This window comes from Pteronotus mesoamericanus, unplaced genomic scaffold, assembly GCF_021234165.1.
Source record: "Pteronotus mesoamericanus isolate MK-2021 breed Mesoamerican mustached bat unplaced genomic scaffold, CSHL_Meso_final scaffold_507, whole genome shotgun sequence".
Taxonomy (NCBI): domain Eukaryota; kingdom Metazoa; phylum Chordata; class Mammalia; order Chiroptera; family Mormoopidae; genus Pteronotus; species Pteronotus mesoamericanus.
The window spans coordinates 15,202,423-15,227,309 of record NW_026555319.1 but is presented as its reverse complement, the minus strand read 5'-3'; the positions used below and the strand labels follow the sequence as shown (position 1 = coordinate 15,227,309).

Genomic DNA, 24,887 nt, shown 5'->3' with positions numbered 1-24,887 from the left:
CTGGAGAGCAGAGGGGGCGGGATCACTAGGGGGAAACCTGGATTCTGAGTCCCGGTCTATGTTTTAAACTACAACTCCCAGCAAGCAGTTAGGCTAGCTTGGATGGCCACATCCCCTGCTCCTCACTGGTCCGGCGGCAGCGAAGGGGTGTTTTGATTGGTTCAAAGTGGAGTTTGTATTTGTTTAGCGCCACGCCGCCGGCTGCAGCTGCTGAGTGTGTGGTTCCTGGTGGGCTCATGTGGTGAGTCTTAGTGGGGAACGTCTCTTGGGTGTTTGGGGGTTCGAATCCCGTCCTCAGCATCTTATGAACGCTGAATCTCCCGACCTTAGGCTTTGCCTTCCTTTTTGAACTCGGGAGGATGGGAGGGTGGGAGGGTGGGAGGGTGGAAGAGCAGTGCGTGGGCGACACTCTTCCTTCTTTGTAGTTGAACTTCCAGGTGAAGTTCATTTCCCCTGTTGCTTACAAGCTGAAGCTGTCCAGGACGTGCAAGATAAGAAGCAGCAAAGCTGTACTCTTCAAAATCAGAGCGAAGTTGCTTTGTAAAGAGTTCTATAAGTGTTAGTAATTATTACCATACTTTCGGTTCAATCTCAAAATACCGAGAACCCGCTCAGCTGCTACGCACTGCAGGAAGTGGAAACACACCTGTGCAGGAGGATTCCCTGCAAGTGTCCATAAGTAAGGATGTGGAATGGGGTGGCGAGGAAAGGGCAGGGAAGCACCAGTCCTCCTTGGTGTCTTTATTTGGGGCCGGGGGGAATTGCGTTGCACTTCTAAGGTGCTTTTGGATTCTTTGGGACTGGAATTCTGTTCTCCCAATTATAAAGCATTGCTGGGGGAGGAGCTTCCATGCATCATTTCATTTAACCCTCAATATCTGCTTTTATCAGATAAGGTTCCAGGTCGTTGTGATCCACCCAAAGATCATGCAAAGATCTGACCCAGGCATCTGACTCCAGGCCTATTTGCCTGTAACCACTCCACTGAGACCAGTGTGGTGCCCACCTGGTTGACCCTTATTTATCATAAGCCATGATAGCTACATCTTCACGCGTTGTCTTTTGCCAGTTTTCAGGGTGGAGAAGTCTTGCTCAAGGAACTGCAGAACACAGCCTGGCGGAGGTAGTGTTAAAGCAGCTGGAGTGGCAGACTGCTCTGGCACCACCTTCCTCGTGTGCTTTAAGGAAAACTCGTCGGGACTTTTGTATCTGGAAAGCTGTGTAAATGCAGTCAGTGTGAGTAATGCTTACTATGCTCTCCTGGAGGAGTAGTCTGAGTGTGCGAATCTGGAGAGAAAGTGCCTTTAAAAAAGAATCAGATTAGGGATTTAAAGTTAGAGGGTTTGAAAGTTACTTTGACTTTTCCGTAGGCTGTTATCAGAGTTTAACTGTCCATCAAGTTAATTCTAAAGCAAGGATGGGAACCTCTGTTAGGGTCTTCTGTGGCTCAAAGAATGGTTCCTGAAAGATTGTGAAGGGCTGGCAGGCCATTTAGGTTGGTGAAAAGATGAGCCCATAGTCACTTAGCATCACAAAAGACTAGGTGGAGTTGTTTATGGCAGTCCTCTTTGTGCTCTGTATGCCTCTGTGAGTGGCCCAGCACTTAGCGGTTAAGGAATCTCTAATCAACCAATAGAACTTGGTCCTTACCTTCCGGAGCTGGTTGTGGGGAGGAGGGGCACCAGTAATCTTCTATGTAAATACCTCCTCCCCCACAGTTGTGCAACAAATAACTGAGGTTTCTCTGCCCTTCATCTACCCCAAAGCCACCAGACCCTTCCCCTTCTTTCCCTTTCCAAACATATATGACATTTTAAGGGTAGCGTTGGTTGTATTAATGAATACATTTTAGGTTTTATTTCTAATTTTTAAACAATGGGTGAAGGTAAACTGTTACAAGTCTTTTTCCCCTCCTCAACTCCTATTTCATTGCTTTTTAAAAAAATAAATTAATAGCCTTTGAATAATTTTTATTTTTTGTTTCTTCCCCCTGTGGTTTGTGGCTATCAGACAAAAAACTGATCTAGAGAAAATGATCTGATGAAAAACAGCCCAGGACTGTAGGTCTAGACTGTTAGAATTTTAATTTTTGCAGAGCACACTTGCCCTGGATTTTTTTTGGCCATTGTAACATGCTCATCCTTTACTCTCGAACTCTAAGTCTTGTTCCTTGAAGCTCGCTCACCTTATTTTTGGATACTTATTTTTTGAGGTCGTGATGTCTCAGGAGCAAGATGCGGAGTGTCAGCAGCCCCATGGCAGCAGCACCTGCTCACAGTCCCAAGGTGGTTTCTCGCAGTCCCATGGCCCCTCCTCACAGACACAAGGCAGCTCCTCACAGTCCCAGGGCACATCCAGCTCCTCTACCAGCACAGTGCCAACGTCCAGCCAGTCTTCTCACTCCAGCTCGGGGACACTGAGCTCCTTAGACACAGTGTCCACTCAAGAACTCTATTCTATTCCTGAGGACCAAGAACCAGAGGAGCCTGCCCCTTGGGCTCGTTTATGGGCCCTTCAGGATGGATTCTCCAATCTTGGTAAGGCCCTTTGTTATATAGTGTAATATTAATATGGTGTTTGGGAAAAACAACCCCCAGATATTTGCTGCAGCAGAATGCTCAAGCTACTGCCAGTTGTAGGGCCTGTACATATTGACTCAGGACTATAAGCATCCATGCTGAGGCTTGAACCTGTGCCAGGACCTGTCATCCTTCCTGCACTAGGACAGCTTCTGTCCTCTGATGCTGGCCTATCTGATGTTGGGCGGAATGTGGGACTATCTTATTTAAATTTCAAAATTGTCCTCTGAGTGTATTATTCTTATCTCCATTTTACAAAAGTGTAAAGTGAGGCTTAGAGAGAAATTGATTAACTTGTTTACAGCCATACAGGTAGGAGTCGGTAGAGGCATGATTTAAACCTATGCTCTTAACCTGTTATTATGAAAGAAAGGGTCAGAAAGGTAAGGAAATTAGTTAGCCGAAAAGGAACCTTGTTACTGCATGAAATGAAAATGAAAGGAACTGGTAAAGAGGGAAAGACTTAAAATACTTGAGTGGGAAGAACATAAGGGTGAGACTATAGCGGGGAGAGTCGGGGAAGAGTGAGGGTGCGAGTCAGAGGGACAGGGGTTCAAGTTGTAGCTGCCTCTCTCTAGCTGGGTAATCTCAGGCAAGTCATGCTACTTCTCTGAGCCTCACACTCATCTGTTAAATGGGAAAATAATATTAAAGCAAAGGTGAGGGAGATAAGCCAAAGGTTGGGAAAAAGAGAGATGGGTTAACTTTTCCCCCTGATGCCTTTAATTCGTTTAGTGATATAGGGTGTTCTGAGAGGAAGACAGTGAGTTTGAACTTTGAAGGGGTCTAGAATCCTGGCAAAGAGAAGAGCTTATTTAAACTTTCAACTCACATGTTAAAAACAATGCATCTCTTCCCCTCCCCAAACACTCTCTCATCTGCACCCCCTTCTCTGCTGGGAGGAGGGGCCCATCCTTCCTTGGGTTCAGACCTTTAATTTCCTCTCTGGGAGCTTTTGGTCCCTTGCCTCCTCCATTGTTCTTTCTGCCCTCCTCCACACATGTGCCTGAGGACCCTCCGAATGAGCAAAGGTCAGAGCAGGCCTTCCGTGGGAGGTTGCCCCTTGCATTCTCTGTTCACAGCCCTAGACAGTTGTTAGTGTCCCAGTGAACTCTCCATGCCCTTCTTTTTCCAACTGCCCTGAAGCTCCTGGTTTCTAGTGGAAATGCCATGGTTCATTTAGTCTTTCCCTCATTAATAGATGCTTAGGTTGTTTCCAGTTTTTGTTCTTGCACGCAAGGTTGCAGTGAACATCCTTGTAGTTGTCTTCTTGGTCAGTTGGGCAAATGTTTCTCCAGGGTAGAGCCTAAGCTGGGTCACAGATTAAGCATGGCTTTACTTTGTAATGGGTGCTTCCATACAGCCTTCCAAAGAGTCAGTCTCTTCCTTCTGACACTTCTATCCTTCCTGTCTCGCCTCTTCCAAGAAGCCTCCTTGATTGCCCTAGGCAGAGTTGCCTAGGCCTTCCATCTTGACCTCCTTGGGACAGTCTACCTGCATTGTTGCGTCCCTGTTTGTCTTCCCACTAGACTGCAGACTCTTTTCAAGTAGTTAATTTGATTTTTTGAAATGGTCATATTTGCATTCGGTGCAAAATTCTTTACCTGACTTCTGTCCTTCCGTTCAATGATCACCCGTTCAATGATCACCCGGTATTGCAGATCCTCCCGCCCTCCCTCCCTCCCCCCACCCCCAGCCTTTCCTCCTTTCCTTCCTTTCCAGATTTCTTATGTAGCCTTTCAGATATTTGGTAGAGAGGGAAAAAAAAACATTGATTTGTTGTTCTACTTATTTATGCATTCATTGGCTGATTGTTGTATGTGCCCTGGCTGGGGATCAAACCCATAACCTTGGCATATTTGACAATGCTCTAACCAACTGAGCTACCTGGCCAAGGCCTCATTCCTCTTTTATAGATACATAAATTTATTGAACCAACCCCCTTACTAATGGATGTATAATTTTATAATTTTCTGCTTGAGAAAATGCTATAGTTAATAACCTCGTACATGTGGCTTTATGTCCTTTCATAATGCATATAATTCTATCTGTAGGATAAATTCTTAGAAATGGAATTTCTAGGTCAATGGCTGTGTGCATATGTAATTTTTAAAAATTGAGGTGAAATTCACATACCAAAACTAAACATCTTGAAGTGAACAGTTCAGGGGTATTTTGTACATCAGAAAATTGTGCAACCACCACCTCTGTCTAGTTCCAAAACATTTCCATAACTCCAAAATAAAACCCGGTACCCATTAAGCAGTTATTCCTCATTTCTGTCTCCTCCTGTGCCAATCAACCACCAATCTGTATTTCATTTCTGTGGATTTAACTATTCTAGGTATTTCATATACGTAGTCATACACTATGTGGCCCTTTGTGCCTGGCTTCTTTCACTTAGCATAAGCTTTATCCATGTTGTAGCATGTATAAGTACTTTGTTCCTTTCTATGGCTGAGTAATATTACATTAGGTAAAACCAGTTTGTTTATCCATTCATCCACTGAGGGACATTTGGGCTGTTTCCACCATTTGACTATTGTGACTGGTGCAGGTATAGACTCTTGTGTATAAGAATTTGTTTGAGTATCTGCTTTCAGTTCCTTTGGGCCTATACCCAGGAGTAGAATTGCTGAGTCAGTAGACAGTTCTATGCTGAAGTTTTTGGAGAACTGCATATTGTTGTCCACAGTGGCTGTATCATTTTACGTTCCCACCGGGAATGTGTGAGAGTTCCAGTTGCTTTATATCTTTGCCAATATTTGTTATTTTGAAGAAAGAAATTATAGCCATCTTCATGGGTGTGAAGTGGTTGCCTATGTGATTTTGATAGATCTTGCCAAATTACCCTCCCTAGATGGTGTAAAGTTATATTCTGACTGGCAATGTATGAGAGTAGCTGCTGCTTCGTAATTCTTATGACCATAGTGTAATATGGACCTTTTTGATTTTTGTTAATCTGATCATTGAAACATGAAATCTTAATGTATTTTTGGTTTTTAAAATTTCTGGTATTGAGTTAGCTTGGCCATCTTTTCATATGCTTTAGGCATTTGTATTTCTGCCTCTTATAACTTTATCTTTCGCCCTTTTTTTTAATCCTCATCTAAGGACATGCGCATTGATTTCAGAGAGTGGGAGGGAGGGGGAGAGGAGAGGAACATTGATTGACAGCCTCTCGCATGCACCTCAACAGCAACTGGGCCCTGACTGGGACAGAACCAACAACCCAGGCGTGTGCCTTTACCTGGAATCAAACCTGTGATGGTGCTCCAACCCACTGAGCCACACCTGCCAGTATATCACCTGTTTTCTATTGGATTGCTTGTCCTTTTCTTATTCATTTGTAGGAACTTACATATATTAGGGAAATCAGTCCTTTGTCTGTGATATAAATTGCTAATATGTTCTCTAGTCTGTCTTTGTAGGAACACTTACTGGCCTGGCATATGCATTGTCCTAGATGCTGGAGCTGTACTTTTAAACAAGAGAGAGACTCAAGGCTGCCCTCCTGGTGTTACATTCTAACAGGGGAATGCTGGGAAAAAATACACAAATAATCAAGATAATTTCCAGTTATGGTCTATACTTAGAGGGAAATGAAACAGGCTGTCGTTATGATAATAGATGTGCAGTGAGGTGGGAATCTACTTATTCAGAAAGCTGAGTGGGGAAGATTATTTGGTCCAGACACAAAGGCAAAATGGCCATTCAAATCACTGGGAACAAAGTACGCAAAGGCCATCTCAGGGCATGTTGGGCCTGGCATATGCGGGGCTGTGCAAGGAGGCCAGTGGGGCGGGCTGGAGTGAGCCAAGCGGAGGGGCACGGGGGAGGCTGGCGGGGGTCAGGTCCTGAGCACCTAGCCTGCCATGAGAAGGAGTGCAGATATTCTGAGTTAGATACGAAGCCTCAGGAGGTAAAGGGTAGAAAATAATTGTAAGTATTTTTCCAGATGATTAAAAATTGTTTGAGGACTTCTAATGACTGCTTGTTATTCTGTGGTTATGTATAAACCATAGTTTCTTAAACTCGTTGTTGGAAATTTTTTGTTCTCTCCTCATTTTTAATCGTATAATATCTTGGTAAACCTATAATTTTGATTGCTTTATTAGGCTATTTTCCTACGAGTAGATTTTATGAGCAATTTTTAAAGGTGTTTGATACATGAAATTCAATAGCTCTCTGGTGTGTGCTTTGGTGTTACAGAGTGTATTAATGACAGCTACTGGTTTGGGAGGGATAAAAGCTGTGAGTACTGCTTTGATGAGCCACTGCTGAAAAGCACGGATAAATACCGGACTTACAGCAAGAAACACTTTCGGATTTTCAGGGTAGGTGACAAATAACCACATGTTTGGGAGAGCTGGTAATCTAGTGATCACTCTTAGATATCTTCCCACATTAACTCCCTTTTGTTAAAGTTTTTAAATAAAATGTTCTCTATTTTAGGAAATGGGTCCTAAAAACTCTTACATCGCATACATAGAAGATCACAGTGGGAATGGAACTTTTGTAAATAGAGAGCTTGTAGGGAAAGGAAGACGCCTTCCTTTGAATAACAATTCTGAAATTGCACTTTCAGTGTGGAATAATAAAGGTAAATCATTATTTTTTGGTTATCGGATTTTTTCCTCCCATAAAGGAAAATTGAGCCCTGACCAGTGTGACTCATTTCATTGGGCATCATACCACAGAGCTAAGGGTTGCTGGTTCGATTCCAAGTCAGGGCACATGCCTCATTTGTGGGTTTGGTCCCCAGTGGGGTTGCGGATGAGAGGCAACTGATCAATGTTTCTCACATTGATGTTTCTCTTCCTCCCTTCCCCTTTCTCTATTTGGGAAAAAAGGTAAATTGATACTGTGTTCTTTGTGGAATAGGAGGGAGAACCTCCTCAAAACTCAGAATTACCTTCTGGAGAGCAGGCCCCTTGTAATATACACGTCCCCTGCTAGGTGAGTGTTCTATGAGTTCCATCTGTATCAATGTACTAGGTGGCATTGTTGTGAGAGGCTGCATTTGTTTTCAGTGAATTTTTTCTGGAAACTCAACACATTTGCCATTTCATGGTGGGTGATTGACAAGCACACCTTCCCACACCACTCTGAGTGTTCAGCAGTTCTTGACCAAAAACAACATGACCCCGGTGCCCCACCCTCCCTATCCCCTGGGTCTTGCCCTGCCCTGAACAACTTTTTATTGTTTCCCTGGATGAAAAAATGTCCTCAAAGGGGAATGTTTTGCTGATATGGAAGAGGTGAAACAAAAATGGCAGAAGCACTAAAAAGCATCAAAATCAAGTTCAAAAACTGTTTTGAGCAGTGCAAAAAACGTTGAGATAGGTGTGTTGCATCAAATGGAGAGTACTTTGGAGGTGGCTGAAGTTTAAACATTTAAGAATTAATACACAATTTAAAAAAAGATTTTATTTTTAGAGAGAGTGGAAGTGAGGGAGAAAGAGGGAGAGATACACTAATGTGCAAGAGTTACATTGATTGGTAGCCTCTCACATGCCCCCAACTGGAGACCTGGCCCGCAATCCAGGCATGTGCCCTGACTGGGAATCAAACTGGCAACCCTTTGGTTTGCTGTTTGGCACTCAGCCACACCAGCTAGAGGTAAATACACAATTTTTTATAAATTACGGGGTTTTTTAGGGTCCACCCTCAAGTCGTTTAGATAAGCAAATAGGTTAGCATTCAAATTGTACTCAGTTCTACTTGCATTTTTAAGTTATGAAAAAGTTCTATCAAGACAGGTTTGCTAAGGTTTAATTGGTTTGATTAATTTTACTTAAAGCCATATGCTGTCGATTGAATTAGCATATTGCTGAAGATAGTTCATAATTCATTGATGCATTTTATGTCACATCATTCTTAGATGTGAGTTGTTTTAGGCCATTAATTCGTCTCCCTCATTCCCTTCATTCATTCCATTCATTCATTTTTACATATATTTATTGAACTCCTATTTATACACCAGGCTTTAGGCTATGGATTTTTTTTCTTTTGGTAAGAATCTCAGTTTAGATCTCTCACCTTCTTAAATACCACTTGTTTATCCACTGAAAGTAGAGGTGTTTATCATCCTCATCAGGTAGCATTTTGTAAGTGTCTGCTCCTAAAACGTCAGGAATATCACATTCCAACCAAATAATGGTCATTCAGCTCAGAAAGAATAATTGACAAAAATAAGCTACAGAGTTAAACATAGCTCACAGTGAATTTAAATCCTTGAACAATAGAAATAGTTTCGCTTCTTCAATAAAAACAAAAAACCCATAGAACTTCCTAAAACTATCTAAGAGTTGAGTGACTTGGTAGCATAATGTGTGTGTGGGGGTTAAACACCTTGAAAATGTAGATTCCCATAGGCACTGTTCCACATAATCTGATTCAGTTATTCCAGGGATTTAAAAAATCCTGCCCAGGTGATTCTCATGCAGTCGGTCTCCAGACTGGCATCTGAGAACTATGGCTATTTTGTGCATCCTAAAATGCATTTTATGGTTGACTTAGTTTCTCCTGTTTCTGACTATTGTGTTTACTATCCGATAGTGTCAGGACAGCTACAAAGAATTTTGCTGTTTTGAGAGGGACAACTGGGCACTGAAATTTAACCTTTCACCACTAGGGATACTGTGTGCTGCCTTTTTCACTTGGTCTGTCCTTTGCCTTTTGTAATTTGAACAAAGGTGTTATGTAGGCTAAAGGTTACCCTGACTGAAATAGACCAAACTGGTACTCTGCAGGCTGCTGATCCCTCTTGACATTTTAATTGGTTTTTGCTGGTATTTATACCTTTAACATGAAATTCTAGGTTTCTTTGAAAAGGTGGAATATCTGGCCACACTGAGCCTAATCCCACACTGCATAGAGGCTGCCTCTTTTGAATGAATGATGTATTTTCATATTCAAGTCCCCACTGCTCCCTGTTGACATAAATACTTAACCCAGCCTGATCTCTGTGACCTTCCTGGCTTGTGTGGGCAACTGAGTTTGCAGCCCCCAAAGCAGACCTGGACTTTTGTGAGAAATACATCTCCATAGCCCCTCTAATTCCCAGATCCTCAGATGCCACCAGGACATCTAGGTTCATAAACATCCACAAGCACAGAACAGTTATATCCTGGGTAGTCAGCAGGACCAATTCACTAAGCAAGTGTCTGCCTCATGTGGATTAGCCTGGAATGAAGCATACTGAGGTGGCTCAGATCTGTGCCTGAGACAGGGTCTCTAGGTGACTCCTAGGATGTGAAAACCTATCACCTGATATCGAGGTACGCAAGGGTCTTAACAAACTTCATCCTTTCTAGATACTATAGGCTGTTGTAAATTTTATCATTGGTAACTTAGTAAAATTGGAATGTTTGATAACTGATTATAGGATTGGCCCACATGGATGGCTAAATTATTAAATGAATAAGGTGGGTTTTTTTTTTAAAGAGTTTATTTATTTTTATGAGAGAGGGGAAGGGAGGGAGAAAGGGAAACACTGATGACAGAAACATCAATTGGCTGCCTCTCATACATGCCTTGACGGGGATGGAACCTGCAACACAGGTGTGTGCCCTGACTGAGAATCAAACTAGTGACCTTTTATTTTGCAGGATGATGCCCAACCAACTGAGCCACACCGGTCAGGGCTAGTAGGGTGGCTTTTTTGTTGTTTTCTTTTTCTGAGATACAGCATGAATAATGGGGAAATAAGAGGGAATTTTTGGGAAAGTGCTATTTATTTAACTTTACAAGTAGGTTCAAAATGGTTTGCACCATAAAATAACAATATGTAAATGTATACATGGCTAGAAAAAGATATTTCTAGTGAGATAATCTATGGCCTAATTTTTATTGGGATGTTTATTTACTTGCCTAGAATAGATTTTTCTAGGCTCAAAGTAATTGTATTTAGGTTCTGGTCTTTTGTAATCTGCACAGGTATTTTATATTAGTGCAATTGATTAATCTGAGGTCACAGAATAAGGTTAGTATTTATGTATGGATATTGTGCACTGTAATGAGAATGATGCTGCGCATTTCCATTGAAGACTGACTTTTGTCTTTATTTTCTATAGGTTTTATGATATGTTTTAGCCTAGCTAAATAATTTCTTTTAGGTTAGATATTAAATGTAATTAAAACAATTGTCTTATATTTCATATGTTAACTAAAGTTTAGGACTATTCATCTTCTCTTTATCTAATGAATTTATTAAATGTATTTCTGGTATTTTTTTCCTTTAGTTTTTGTATTTTTCGATCTGACTGTAGATGACCAATCAGTTTATCCCAAGGAATTAAGAGACAAATATATCATGTCAAAAACTCTTGGAAGGTAAGTTTTTTTTTTTCTTATGGAAATTGTACTTAATTTTTTTTCCTATACATTTATCATTGTTTAGTTTTTTGCTCCCGGTTTTATAACATTCATTATCTATTCATAACTAATTTGTAGGTCACTGATTTGTTGTAGGTGTGTTGTTGATTTATTTAATAATGATCGATTGAAATGTATAGTTGTTCCTTATAAATTTTATCTGTACTAATTTTTTAAAGCAGTTTTAGTGAGATATAATTCACATATCATACAGTTCATACATTTAAAGTAAAATTCATTGATTTTTTAATCTTCCAAAAAGAAGTGTTTACTGCATTTTTGCCCTACTTGGAATTTGTGACATCTTGGGAAGGGAAGTGAAACTGACCATTGAATAGGGCGAAGTTCTCAAAATATTTGGTCTTAGGACCCCTTACAGTATTAAAAATTACTGAGGACCCCAAAGAGCTTTTTTGTTTATGTGTCTTAAGTATATTGGTATTCGCTGTATTAGAAATTAAAATGGAGACATGTTAATATTAATTCGTTAAAAATAAACTCACTTATGTTAAGATAAATAACATTTTTTAATGAAAAATAATTACTTTGAAAAAGATTGAGAAGGGCATTGCATTACACTTAGCAAACCTTTTTGCCATCTAGCTTAGTGCTAGATAGGTAGATCCTGATAATTATTTCTTTTTAAAAAAATTATATTTTGATGATGCTATTAGAGTTGTCCTGACTTTTCTCCCATTGCGCCCCTCCACCCAGCACTCCCTGTCCCCCCGACAATCCCCACATCATTGTTCCTGTCCAAGGGTCATGCGTGTAAGTTCTTTGGCTACTCCATTTCCTATCCTGTACTTTACATCCCCATGGCTATTCTGTGACTATCTATTCATACTTCTTTCCTAATTCCCTCACCTCTTCATCTATTCCCCCGTAATCCTCTCCCATCAGGCAACCATCAAACGTTCTCTGTGTCCGTGAATCTTTCTCTGAGTAGGTGAATCTGTATGTGGATTCTTTAGAGGAACTGCTTGGGGCTACAACAATTCTTCCACCGACTCAATACCCACTGGTTTTTGCAGCCAGAAGTTGTGGGGACTTATCTTCCTGGCTCTGGAACCCTAGGCCTGGGGGCCTGGTGTGGGGCTGGGTGTCCTCGATCCCGAGATACTCCTCTTGAATTTTTATCAGCCACACTGAGGGACCAGCCTGTTCTGCATCTGCGTCGCTCTTACCAGTCTGGATGGATGTGGTTTCTTTAATTCCGTAGTTGTCAGATTTCCATTCATCTCAATTTCTGATGGTTCTGAGCGATGGTTGTTCTACATTTTAGTTGTAATTTTGATATGGTTATGCAAATAGGTGAGCCATAATCTGCCTATGCTGCCATCTTGACCAGAAGTTTGATATTTACTTCTTTATTTGGTTTGTTTTGATATCATATGCCATGTAGCCTCTGGAAAACTCTGTATAGTTATGAGAGAGTGAAAATGAAAAAGACAAGTAATGTCTTAGTATTATTCTGAAAATAATTTTGAACTTTGTGGTCACCTAGAAAGGGTCTTGGGGGTCCTTTAGGGGTTGCCTGACCATACTTCGAGAACCACTTTTTTAGGGAAGGTATGCAGGACACCATTACCACATTTCACAATGGCTTTCATCCTACCATTCCTTCCCTGCCCCCAGAGACCTTTCTAACCTGTTGATATTTTTAGTAACATGGAAATAGAAAATAATAGAAGGAAATAATCTTCCACATTCTGCCACATAGAATCAAGCACAGTGCATTCTTTATGACCATTTATAGGAAATATTTTAGTTTATGGACATTCATATGGAATTTAGTAACTCATTGTGTTTTCATATCTGCTTTGGCTGCTTGGAAGCTCATAGCCAAATTTGTGCCTGCCCTTAAGAAATAATATGGGAGTCTTATTTTCTCTATGGGAAGATTCAATACAAATCCTTTACCTTGTAGCAGGTGACAGAAACTTAAATGAGTCAGTTAAGAAATTTATTGGCTCTTGTAACTGGAGGATACAGGGGGACATCTGACTTCAGGCATGGCCGGACCTGAAGGCCTTTGAGCTTTATTTCACTCTTGAATTCTCATCACCTGTTTGGCTTAGTGGCTGGATATGAAGGCTCCCACAGTGTTGTCATGGCTCTGGCTCCATCTCTTGATTCAACAACAATGTGTTGCCTTCATATAGAATTGTCTCTGTGGCAGGAAAAACATCTTTCAGGAGTTCAATATTCATGTTTTTTTAATTTCTTCCAGAAACCATAGCTGAGAGAATTGTTTCTCTCCCAACATCAGCGTTTGATTCCAGGGAAAACCCTGAGCAACTGAATTTTACATGTCTACCCCATCGTTCTAGTAGTGAGTGTTGTACTATTGCAGACTATTCCACTGGACTCAGGGAAGATTTCTCAGGCAAAAGGCGATGCTTATCAGCAGAAGGGGAATTGGAAAATGTTTTGAGCATTTAAAATAATAATACTTACATGGACTATTCTCACATAGGGACAACTCTTTGAGACCTTTGTTTTGACAGTGGTTACTTAAATGTAGCACCAAAAGCACAAGCAATAACAGAAAAAAGAGGTATATTAGACTCCATCAAATAAAAAACTTGTTGTGCATCAAAAAACATTGTCATGAGAGTGAAACACAACTCACAGAATGAGAGAAAACGTTTACAAATCATATATCATAAAGATTTTGTAACTCAAAACAAGAGAACCCAATTAAAAAGTGGGTAATGGATTTAAATAGGTATGTCTCCAATGAAGATATACAAATGAGCAAAAACCACATGAGAAGATGTTTAGCATCATTAATCATTAGGGAAATGCAGACCAAAACCACAGTGAGCTACCACTTCACGCCCACTAAGATGGCCGTAGTAAAGAAATGGAAAATAGTAAGTGTTTGTGAGGATGGGGTGAAATTGGAGCCCCCGTACACTGCTGGTGGGAATGTAAAATTGTGCAGCCACTGGGGGAAATAATTTGGTGGTTTCTCAAAATGTTAAACATAGAATTACCATGTGACCCTGCAGTTCCCTTTGTAGGTACGTACCCCTTCAATTGAAAACAGGTGCTCAAGCAAAAACATGCATGAATGTCATTGCAGCTGTCTTCACAATAGCCAAAATGTGGAAACAACCGAAGTGTCCATCAACAGTTGAATGTATAAACAAATGTGATATATCCGTACAATGAAATATTATTTAGTTACAAAAAGGAAAAAAATACTGATACATATGCTACAGCGTGGACGAATCTTGAAAACATGCTAGACGAAAGAAAGTCAGACACCAGAAAGCTACAATATTGTATGATTTTATTATTAAAGAGATATTCAGAATAGGCAAATTTATAGACAAAAAGCAGATCATTGGTTGCCAGGGACAGAGGGCAGGGTAGAATGAGAGTGAATACCTAGTGTGTATAGGTTTCCACTTGGGCTGATCAAAATGTTCTGGAACTGGGTACGGGTGGTGGTTGTACATTACAGATGTACTCAATGCCACTGAATTGTACACTTTAAAATGGTTACAATATTAAATTTTTTGTTAGGTACAATATATGCACAATATAGTACACAATAAAAAAGATATCTTGGCAAACCCTTCATGCCATCCCAAAACCCATAGTAGTTATAGTGGTCTACTTCAAGCAGGTAATGATTGATTGGTATTCAAGTAGGTGTGACCTTGGGCTGACCCAAGCTTTGGAGAACAGCACCTACGTAGGATTAACTATGTACTGGTTGACATCCTAGGTTTGCATTCCTCTGTTATAGTACCCCAATTAATTGTAAATCTTTGAGAGCTCGCTGCAAGCAGGTTAATTGTGTAAAACTTTTGGTTTCTTAGGTATTGTTAAGTTTATTTAGGGTACTGTTCATGGCATCAACTGCTTATGCACTTCTTTGAAGGCAAAATAAGACAAAGGCATCAATGGAAGTAATTAATTTGCAGAGATTGTTTGCTATAACTTGTCTCAGGCACTGGTTTTTGACTGGGACTTTGTTTTATTTGATGTTTGTTTCTCCGATCTCTGGGATAAGGCATTTCTCCTATTTGTCCCTAGTGTCTTTATGAGAAGTTTACCACCTGGGTGACAGACAGTAAGACTAGTCTGTATCAGCTCAAAAAGTGGGATTTGTAGCTATCCTGGTGGTGTTGGGTGGTCCACATTCACTTATGCCCTTGACATGTTATGTTGGTGGGGTTTTACCATGTTTTATAAACAGGAACAATGGAAGGATTGTATATGGACTGCCTGTGTATGTGTGTGAGAGAGAGAGAGAGAGAGAGAGAGAGAGAGAGAGAGAGAGAGATCCTTGCTCAGGAGCCATGCTAATCTCTGTATTGTTCCAGTTTTTTAGTATATGTGCTGCCGAAGCAAGTACTGGACCACCCTTAACTTACAATAGCCGAGGCCAGCTCAGGAGTGGTGAGTCTCCTGATTAAAAACATTCTGACAATCACTTTCTATGTTTTTCCCTGTAGTGGGGCCTGTGGTGAAGTGAAGCTAGCTTTTGAGAGGAAAACATGTAAGAAAGTAGCCATAAAGGCCATCAGCAAAAGGAAGTTTGCTATTGGCTCCGAGAAAGAGGCAGTAAGTACCTGTATTTGGCGGCTCAGCTGTTCTTAACACTTCTTAATTTCCAAGAATGATTTTGGAGTGTTTATTTTCAATGTCAGGATGCATTTACTGCTCAGATATGTGAATTGATATCAAAGAACATTGAACATTTTTGAGTGTATTCAAGTAATCTAGAAACTTATAAATAATTTGGATCCAAAAAAATATTTGGTTGCACTTAATAAGGCGCTGTAGCAGGAAGTTGTTTTTTTTTCTCTTCTACGTTGTCACAAGACTGTTTTTACAATAAATGAAAGGAAATTAGGGGGAAAAAATCCAGCCATACCCCCACCACTGTAACCCCACAGCTGTTTTCAGTTTTCTTTTTCCTTTCTAGTCTTTGTTCATATGAATTTGTTTTTAGATGGTTGAAATCACATTGTATATACAGTTTTGTATTCTGCTTTTCCATACAAACATTAGTGCATAAACTTTTCCCTAATATATCCTTTTTGATGGTCAAGTCTCTATTTCATCAACTTCATAATAGTGTACTTAACCATTTCTCTGGTTGATCATTTAGATAATTTCTGATTCTTTGCTCTTCCCAGTAATGTGGCAATGAATAGCTTAGTGTTTATAGATTTTTAAAATCTTAATTAAATTACTTTAATAGTCTCTTTATATACTAGCCATTCATTTTATTGCATTTTATGTAATACACTTTTACCGTGTGAATGAAATGGCCAAGTGTTTTAGTCTTTCAACGCATGACTCAATGAAGTGATGTAAAATGTGACCTGTAATCACGTTTTCCTTTGTGGCCAGCTGTTTCTGGCTATTATACTTGAACATTCCTTGAAGATGAAATTTTTTTTTCCTTAAGACAATGCCATACTCACATGGCAAGAGGAATTTCCTTTCTGTGTTCACTTTGTTATAGATCTTTTCCCCTGTGATTCTGGATTTGTTTCCCATTTGGAGGAGGAAGAAAATGCCTACCAGATTCTTAATGACCTGCAGCAAAATTTTAGTTCTTAATTTCATCTTTCAAATCATTTTGAACTCTTTTAGACCTCTCTATTATCAGAGCACAGCCTGACTTAGTAATGAGTTTAACGGCTTACAGGAAGAGGCAGGCTTTTAAAATTAAACATCTGGGTTTCTTAGCTGAAGTCCATTTTACATAAATATGTAATTCTATATCCCCTGTGCTTGTGGAGGGTGTAGCCCATGAGGTTGAGTAACTTGATTCATCCTTTTGGAACTGTAATGGAGAACAACTTCAGTACCCTGAAGCTTCCTCTAGTTAAGAATCTCAATAAATATGTCAGCCTGCAGTTGAAATTGAAACCAGTGTCTGCTCTATTATTAGATATTTGACTTGACAGTTTCTTAATATAGTTTAATTAAATAACCTTTTTGTCTGTGGTTTTGTTAGTTTTATCATTTTTATGACCGCAAACAATCCCATAGCTAATGAGACAAGCAGAACTTACCGGGTAAGCATGAGAACAGTGGAAACACTTGTTTCTGGCAATGGGAACTGGAGCAAGTGGCTTCCTTTCTCTGAGCCTCAGTCGCTCCATCTGTACAATGGGGGTTATTATGGAACCCAGCTCACTTGGGAATTATGAGGCTTATATGAGATGATATTTTTAAATAAACACCTTGGCCATTTATTGAATGTTTCCTATTTCCCAAGCACTTTACACAGTGATTTTAGGTGAGTTGTTTAAATCATTATCCTGCAGACCTGGATTTCTCTGTGAGTAGAGCTGGGTTTGGAACTCAGGCAGCCATTACTCAGCTAAGTTTAACTGTAAATATTTTCTAAATATTGGCTATTGTTATTATTAATAAACTCTAATGTTATTTTATTTATCAAAGGATCCGGCTCTCAATGTTAAAACAGAAATTGAAATTTTGAAAAAATTAAATCATGTAAGTATTGCTGCAAAATACAGCTCATACTTAAAATCATTTATCTCACAATACAGGAGGAGTACAAAGCATTTAGATGTAATAAAGCAGTATTAACCTGGGTTCTGTAATTGTGTGTGTATATGTGTATACATGTGCATATGGGTGTTTATTGTCATTTAGCTGGAAAGAGCTTTACCTTGAACTTTTTTTTAAAAAAGATTTTATTGATATTTTAGACAGAGGGGAAGGGAGGGAGAGAGTGGGGGAGAGAAATAGCAATGTGAGAGAGAAACATCCATCAGTTGTCTCGCATACTTGCCCTGACTGGGGACTGAACCTGCAACCCAGACATGTGCCCTGATAGGGAACCGAATTGTGACCTTTCACTTTGCAGGACAGTGCCCAACCAGCTGTGCTACACTGGTCAGGGCTACCCCGAACTTTTGAAAGGACAATACTGTGTAAAGATTTTATGATTAAATACTGATGTGATATTTACACTGACTTAGTTCTTGAACAGAAGACATAGTAAATATCCTAAGTTTTATATTGTATGGGGACTTCATCAACTGATTATGTTTGGAGGGGCAATGCTAATTTGGTAAATTTGGTTCGATTATACCTGAAGTTCTAGAACTTCTAAATACCTTTTCATGGTGCTGTTTTCCATTTACCTCAGTTGGAGTAAATCATGTAAGTTCAAGTGTATTCAAATATGTATGACAACAACCTGTCCTTAAATCTGAATAAATGGAGTCAGTGTTAATAGATCCTATCTTTCTTGTGCACTGATGACCTTGTTACAATGGAAAGTTAAAGATGTGAGAAGAGAGCCCTGGCTGGTGTGGCTCAGTGGCTTGAGTGCGAGCCTCTGAAACAAAGGATCACCGGTTCGATTCTCAGTCAGGGCACAGGCCTGGGTTGCAGGCCAGGTCCCCAGTAGGGGGCGCATGTGAGGCAACCACACATTGGTGTTTCTCTCCCTCCTCTTTCTCTAAAAATAAATAAATTAAGTCTTTAAAAAAAGATGTGAGAAGAGAAAGTTAGAGGTATGGGACTGACTCCATCTTCCTTTGTATTGTTCTTTCCATTTCTTCATTAATTCATGAGCCTCCATGAAGTCATGAGCAAGGTGGACACTGAAGTTAAACTTGAAACAAGACCTCCAGTCTGTCCAGCTAAGGATGATCTTATTTTGGTTCTTAATATCCAGACAACAAAAAGATTTCTTCTCCCTTCCCTCACCTTCTCAGATCCCCCAACAAATAGAAACTAAGAACAAAATCACTGCCATCGACACAACAGTTCAACTCATGGGTGGATCAGAAAACCCATGAGAACCCAAGGGGCTGGCCCTCCTGCTTGGCTTCCTTCTAATTCCCTTGCAACTTCTTTCTCTTCTGTGAACTCCCCTTTCCCAAGGCACTGGGAATCTCTTGTTAAAGAGAGACGGCCTCTAATTTGGGGAGTGGGGTTGCCTCAAGTATAACCCCTAAGATAAATACTTTGAATGCCCAGAGAATTTTCTGTGATATCAGAGTGTCTCCAAACATAACATTTATATAAACCCACTGTCCACTGCAGTTGAGAGGAATTTAGAACCATGAAAAAGGTCCTTGTAGATATTACTTGGCAATGTACAAGGGCATGAGGAAGTCCTTGGGAATTTAATATGGGCTCATGAGTTCATTTGGGGAACAATGGATAGAGCCTGGCCTTTGGAGCCAGGCACTGATTCAATCAACTGTCGAACATATTGTGTCAGGCTCTCTTCTAGTGATGAACACACATGGACTCAGCCATCCTTCCTATCATGTGGCCTCAGTCTGGTGGAGAGACAGACCTGGGTCCCCATCCCATCTCTACCACCTGGCTCTGAGAAGGCCATTTCACTTTTCAGAGTAATGGGCAAAATAAGGATACTTAATCTTGAACGTCCTTGTGAGCATTAAAGGAGATGTGCTTGTCAAGCTTTTAGCACAGAGGACACACTTGGGGAATGATAGAGATCTGTAATTCCTTAAACTTTTCCCTTTATCACCTAAGTGGAGGATCTAGGTTAGTAGTAGCCTGTGGTTCCTGAGATATACTTCCAGCTATGATAGCTCTAGCCAGTGACCCTGGAGACTGTTTTATGCCTTATTAGCTCCCAGCTACACGCATTCCCAGGTGGGCACTGCTGGTTATGAAGCCAAACAGAACCAAGAAAGTTGACTCAGCCTATGCAGTGCTTGGGGAAAGGAGACCTGTCTGTGCTTGGTGTTAGTTTCCTTTCTCTTCCCTCCTGAGGCTCACAGCCTGGGTGGGGTCGGGGGGTGGGTGGGAGACAGATTCTAACAATGCAGGGCGAGGCGGCACAGGTTCAGACCACTGGTGGATGTTTGGATGCATTGTGAGGGGGCCATTTTAGCTGGGGCCTGATGCCTGAGGCCAAGTGTGCCTAGAGGGCTGGATTACCAGGCAGGAGAGTTGCAAAAGCCAAGGTCTGACACTGGAAAAGAGCACAGGGAATCGGGGTGACTGGGGAGTTTTGTGGCCTGGAGAGGAGGCTGCGTGGGACCTGGAGCAGGAGATGATGCTGGGTCATGAAGGCCATGCTAATAACCCCTGTGAGAAGTTGGATTTTAGCTTCTAGGCAGCACAGAGCAAAAGGTTTCCTTGTCTTCCTTCTTTTCTGCCTTGCCACTTCTTCCTTTCCTCCCTCTGGATGCTCTCCTCCCTTCCTTTCTTTAAATGTTTTAAAGTTATATAATATTTGACACATGTAAAGTAATACATGTAAATTATAAAGTACACCAGTAAGATGAACACCTTTGAACTGGCCATTCACCTTAAGAATGAAAACTTGACCAGACAATTGAAGCATTTCATACTCTTTGAAGTCTCTCATGACTTGCCTTTTCCACTTGGTGTTATGTTTCCGTAATCCACCACGCCGGGAGAAGCGGGGAAGGAGCATTCATTCACTGCTATGTAACAGTTCACCATGGGAAGGTACAACTTGGGGGGTTTAATTGGAGCGATGGATGTGGTGAAATTTGCTTTGTAGAAGACCACTTTGACAAGTTTTGCTACTCTTTAATCTAAAATCCTTATAGCTTTCTTCCCATTAGTCCTGTTAAAATCACAATTGTCCTCCTGGCTGGGGCGTGGGGGCGTGTCCCTCATAGATACCACATCTTTTACTTATCTTAACCACTGAGCTCTACTGTCCAGCTTTTTTTTCTCTAGAAACAAAAGGTTTGCCTTCTGAGCATAAAATCACATTATTAAACATGCATTTTAAACTACACAGCACTGTTCTTTAATGTTACGTGCATCCTGCATTGATCAGAGTCAAACTCTCAGCCATCAGTGCATGTCTCCCTCACCCCACAGATGTGCTTTTGCGTTCTTAGGAACCTGGAATGTCCCTCTTCCCTTGAAAAATGGGAGGATCTTGTCACACAGGGATCCCATTCCCCTGTGGTTCTGTTACGCAGAGCTGAGTAACCTGTCTGTCAGCGTGGCTGGGCAGCCACTTGGCCTGCTTTCCATTCATGCTACCGGTCAGGCTCCTCTAGGTTATGAGATGTCCTTGGCACTTCTGCTCCGGGGCAGTGAGGAGGAGGGCTGGGAGGAAACCAGCCTTCTTTCCTTGGTGGCATCCTTACGTGTGCAATATGAACCAGCCCCTCGCCAGCTTGGTGGGGTGGCAAGTTTCTTGTACGTTCTCACTGAGGAGCCACATTAATTGCTCTGCCTTCTTCCTCACGTGACCTTGACAGTGTCCCAACAGGGGGCCAAATGCCTGGTCTTGGCCTCCCTGACTCCGTGGGCAAATGCTGTGAGTTCTGCTCTTAGTGTTTTCCTCTTGGGAGCTTCTCACTAGTTTTCCTCTTTTTCTTTTAGCCTTGTATCATCAAGATTAAAGACTTTTTTGATGCCGATGATTTTTATATTGTTTTGGAATTGTAAGTAGTAAGCTTTTTTTTTTTTTAAAAAAATTGTTTCCATTTAAATGCTTATTTAAAAACTGAGGCTGGCTTGCATTTCTACTTCTGGAGCCGCTCAGCAGATGAGTGTGATGATGGGGCCCACAAAGCGTGTAAGGGGCTTAGTGTCGCCTCTGAAACCCCTCCAGTGTTTTCAAAGGCAGGTGGCTTAGAGGTTCCAGGCGCTGGGGCGGAGGCCTGGGTTTTAATCCCACCCTGCAGGTGACTAGCTGTCTGCCCACAGTTAGTTGACTTTACTTCTCAGTCTCATTTTCTTGGTGTTAAATCAGATAATAATGATACCTCATTCACAGGGTTGTAAGGATGAAATGCTATAAGCCCCCAGCAGAGCACCTGACACACATAGGTACTCAGTCACCGGGGGATATTATTACTGTGAAATACCTGCCCTGGTGGACTTACTGCTCAGGATCACAGTACCAGGCTGCATGGCCACACCTCAGCATCTGGAAGGTGCTGGTTTGTTTCAGTGGCTATAGAGTCCTGTTTAATTTGGTGTGACCAAAATTTTCTGTCGAGTTCCTGGAAGAGGCCTGTCTGATGTCCCTTCCTGCATAAATGTGTAGTGTTTCTGGGAGCAGCTACTGTGGCAGACAGGCAAGACTTTGCTCCTGGGTGGCTCTGCAGGTGTCTGTAAGGAACAGTCCTGATCAGAGCATTAGAGAATGGACAGCCCTTGTTGTGCTTGAGGGAATATCTGCTGCTATTAAATAGAATGTTACCTGACTGGGTCTAGTTCAAACAGTTTAATAGTAATAAGACAATAACAACAACTGATACTAATTAAGCACTTAACATGAGCCAAGTACTGCTCTAAGCACTTTACATGGATTGAGCCATTTAACCTGCATAACAGTCTTCCAGGGTACTTACGCGTTGCTGGTGGGTTACTACTTTTAGTCCCTCTTTACAGTAAAGGAAACTGAAGTGCAGAGGGATTGAATAACCTTGCCAAGCACCTATACTGCGCCATTTACATCAGTTGTCTCTTAATTTTTACAACAGCCTCCAAAGTAGGCGGGATCATCCTTGTGTTTTTAAGAAACACAAGATCAGAGAGGTTATATAACCTGCCCAAAGTCCCCTGGCTGGGAAGTTGTAGAGTGGGGGTTTAGACCCTTGCTGCTTGCTGCTCCTCACCAGTCTCGGAATCCCCAGGTGTGTGTGATTAACATGCAAACTCCTGGGCCCTTCCTCTGATCCAGTGACTCAGATTTTCAATAGCTCCCCAAGTGTCTCCAATGCCCACCGCGCCCTCTTTGCATCTTTCCTTGGTTCTTAGTTTCTACTGGGGACATCTTCCTTGTGGACAAAGCTTAGTACTGCATTGCCTTTGCAATGGAAGTCAAGGGTGAATAAAAATGGCAACTCTTTGCTTGTCTTAATGAGTTTGTTTTGTTTGTGTTGTTATTGTCCACCTGAGTGAGTTTCCCTCCAGGCATGACTCCCTGCTTTGCCTGTGTGTTTCAGGATGGAAGGAGGCGAGCTGTTTGACAGGGTAGTGAGGAATAGACGCCTGAAAGAAGATACGTGCAAACTATATTTTTACCAGATGCTCCTGGCTGTGCAGGTAAGAGGCCCACACTGCTTACGATAGCCTACTTTATTGTAGGCAGAAAGGGAGGGACCATGGGTAAAACTTGGAGAACACAGTCTGTGTGTGTGTGTGTTATTCTGTTCTTGGCAACGACATCTCTCCCTTTGACTCAGATGAGAAAGCCCTTGCTGCGAAGCTTAAGACAGAGTAAGAAAAAGAGTTAAAGAAGTAAGCACATGGTCCCACTCTTCTCTTGAGCTTGGAGGTATTTCTGGAGGGGCATTGACCTCTACTTTCTTACCCTTTTCAAATCCCCCTTACCTCTCGGTGGGAGCAGAGCAGGTACAGAGACATGGCTGGCATGTTATTATGATGATTGTGACAGATCGCTTCCCTGTGGCCCAGCACTAGGTGTTCCCTTCATGTGCTGCATCCTGTTAATTGCGGCAGGCAGGCGGCAGGCGGCAGGCGGCAGGCATGTGCACTGCCTTTTCTTTATTCCATGGAAGTGTTGAGTGGAGGAGCAGCTGGTGGCATTCTGTCTACTTTGAAGAACATCACCCTTTCTCAAACCAGATTTGGTTGCGACAATTCTCAGCCAGGGTTTCTTCCCTTGAAAACCTACTCTGTGCATGAAATGTGGTGACTGGGACCAGCTCTTGCGCTGAATGAAGACTGAGGGAAATTTTCCTGGTGCTAGTGCACCTGGGCTTACCTTCCCTGGGGGCCTCGCCAGGTCCCAGTCCCAGGGCCAGGGTTTTAGAAGAATTTTTGTCCTAGGACAGAGGGATAGCCAGAGATAATTGAGGCCCATAGACACCTCACCAGTTCTTTTATGATTTATTTACTCCTTTGTATTACACCAAGAATATTAAGATGAAATGAGTGCAGATTAGTGCATGTGGGAAATTCTTTTCTTAATGAAATTTGACTTAGTGTATAAAAATGAACATACAAAGAAACATCAACATACTACAGAAGGTCCCCAACTTATGGTTTGACTTACGGTGAGTTCGTTAACTCTGGGTATTTAAAGATAATTTACAATATGTACTTTACAGATTCCCTTTAAAATATTGTTCTCAGGGTTAGAATAACCAAATGCATCATTTTGGTGGAATTTTTATTATCTACTTTATAACATGGTCTTCAAAATATTTTATATCACCTATTTATATTTTTATTATTGAAATTGACACCTTGCTCTGGCTGGTGTGGCTCAGTGGATTGAGCACTGGCTTGTGGGCTGAAAGGTCGCTGGTTCTATTCCAGGTCAGGGCACATGCCTAGGTTGTAGGCCAGGTTGCTAGTTGGGATCGTGTGAGAGGCTAATCTTGTTTCCCTTGCACATGTTTCTCTCCCTCACTTTCTCACTCCTTTCCTCTCTCTTTAAAAAAAAAAAAACAACAAACAACAACATAAATACGTAAAATCTTAAGAAAAAAAAGAAATTGACACCGTACATTTCTGCCAACCTGAAGGGGCAATTACTATCTTGAAAAGTGAAATAAAATGTGCACTTATGGTCATAAGTTGTATTTTCATTTTTGTACTTTTTAAAGATTTTCTTGAAAACAAATTTGTAGACACTAACCCCTTTGCCCAGTAGTTTCCTATGATTTGGAGGAATATATTCATATTTGTCAGTAACGTGATTTACAGTTCTAACCAGATGTAAGATGTGTGTGTGTGTTGTCTCTTCTCACATGCGTACTCCATAAATTTAAGGGTCATCCCTCACTTTCTGTGTAGTATCTTCATGAAAATGGCATTATTCATCGTGATTTGAAGCCAGAGAATGTTCTGCTCTCATCTCAAAAAGAGGATTGTCTTATAAAGGTAAGAAATTTATGTTCTGTATATGGCTATTCCAGTAGATTTCTGTACAGACACTTTTTTAATTCATCAGGTTAAAAAGTA

General features: G+C 41.2%; 1 protein-coding gene across 2 annotated transcripts in view; it reads left to right on the top strand.

The window, feature by feature from the left end:
- The first annotated feature begins 197 nt into the window (after positions 1–197).
- Positions 198–24,887, top strand: part of CHEK2 (checkpoint kinase 2) — a 31,937-nt gene continuing 7,247 nt past the window's right edge. Inside the window, exons 1-11 of one of the 2 annotated variants that reach the window (XM_054594390.1) lie at positions 198–241; positions 1,070–1,236; positions 2,213–2,537; positions 6,792–6,916; positions 7,035–7,182; positions 10,826–10,916; positions 15,434–15,542; positions 17,400–17,453; positions 21,327–21,388; positions 22,901–23,000; positions 24,720–24,806. In XM_054594390.1, coding sequence (XP_054450365.1) covers positions 2,219–2,537; positions 6,792–6,916; positions 7,035–7,182; positions 10,826–10,916; positions 15,434–15,542; positions 17,400–17,453; positions 21,327–21,388; positions 22,901–23,000; positions 24,720–24,806 — 1,095 coding nt within the window. In that variant the 5' untranslated portion in view covers positions 198–241; positions 1,070–1,236; positions 2,213–2,218. The remainder of the gene's footprint in view (positions 242–1,069; positions 1,237–2,212; positions 2,538–6,791; positions 6,917–7,034; positions 7,183–10,825; positions 10,917–15,433; positions 15,543–17,399; positions 17,454–21,326; positions 21,389–22,900; positions 23,001–24,719; positions 24,807–24,887) is intronic. The other variant, XM_054594389.1, reaches the window with a different exon arrangement.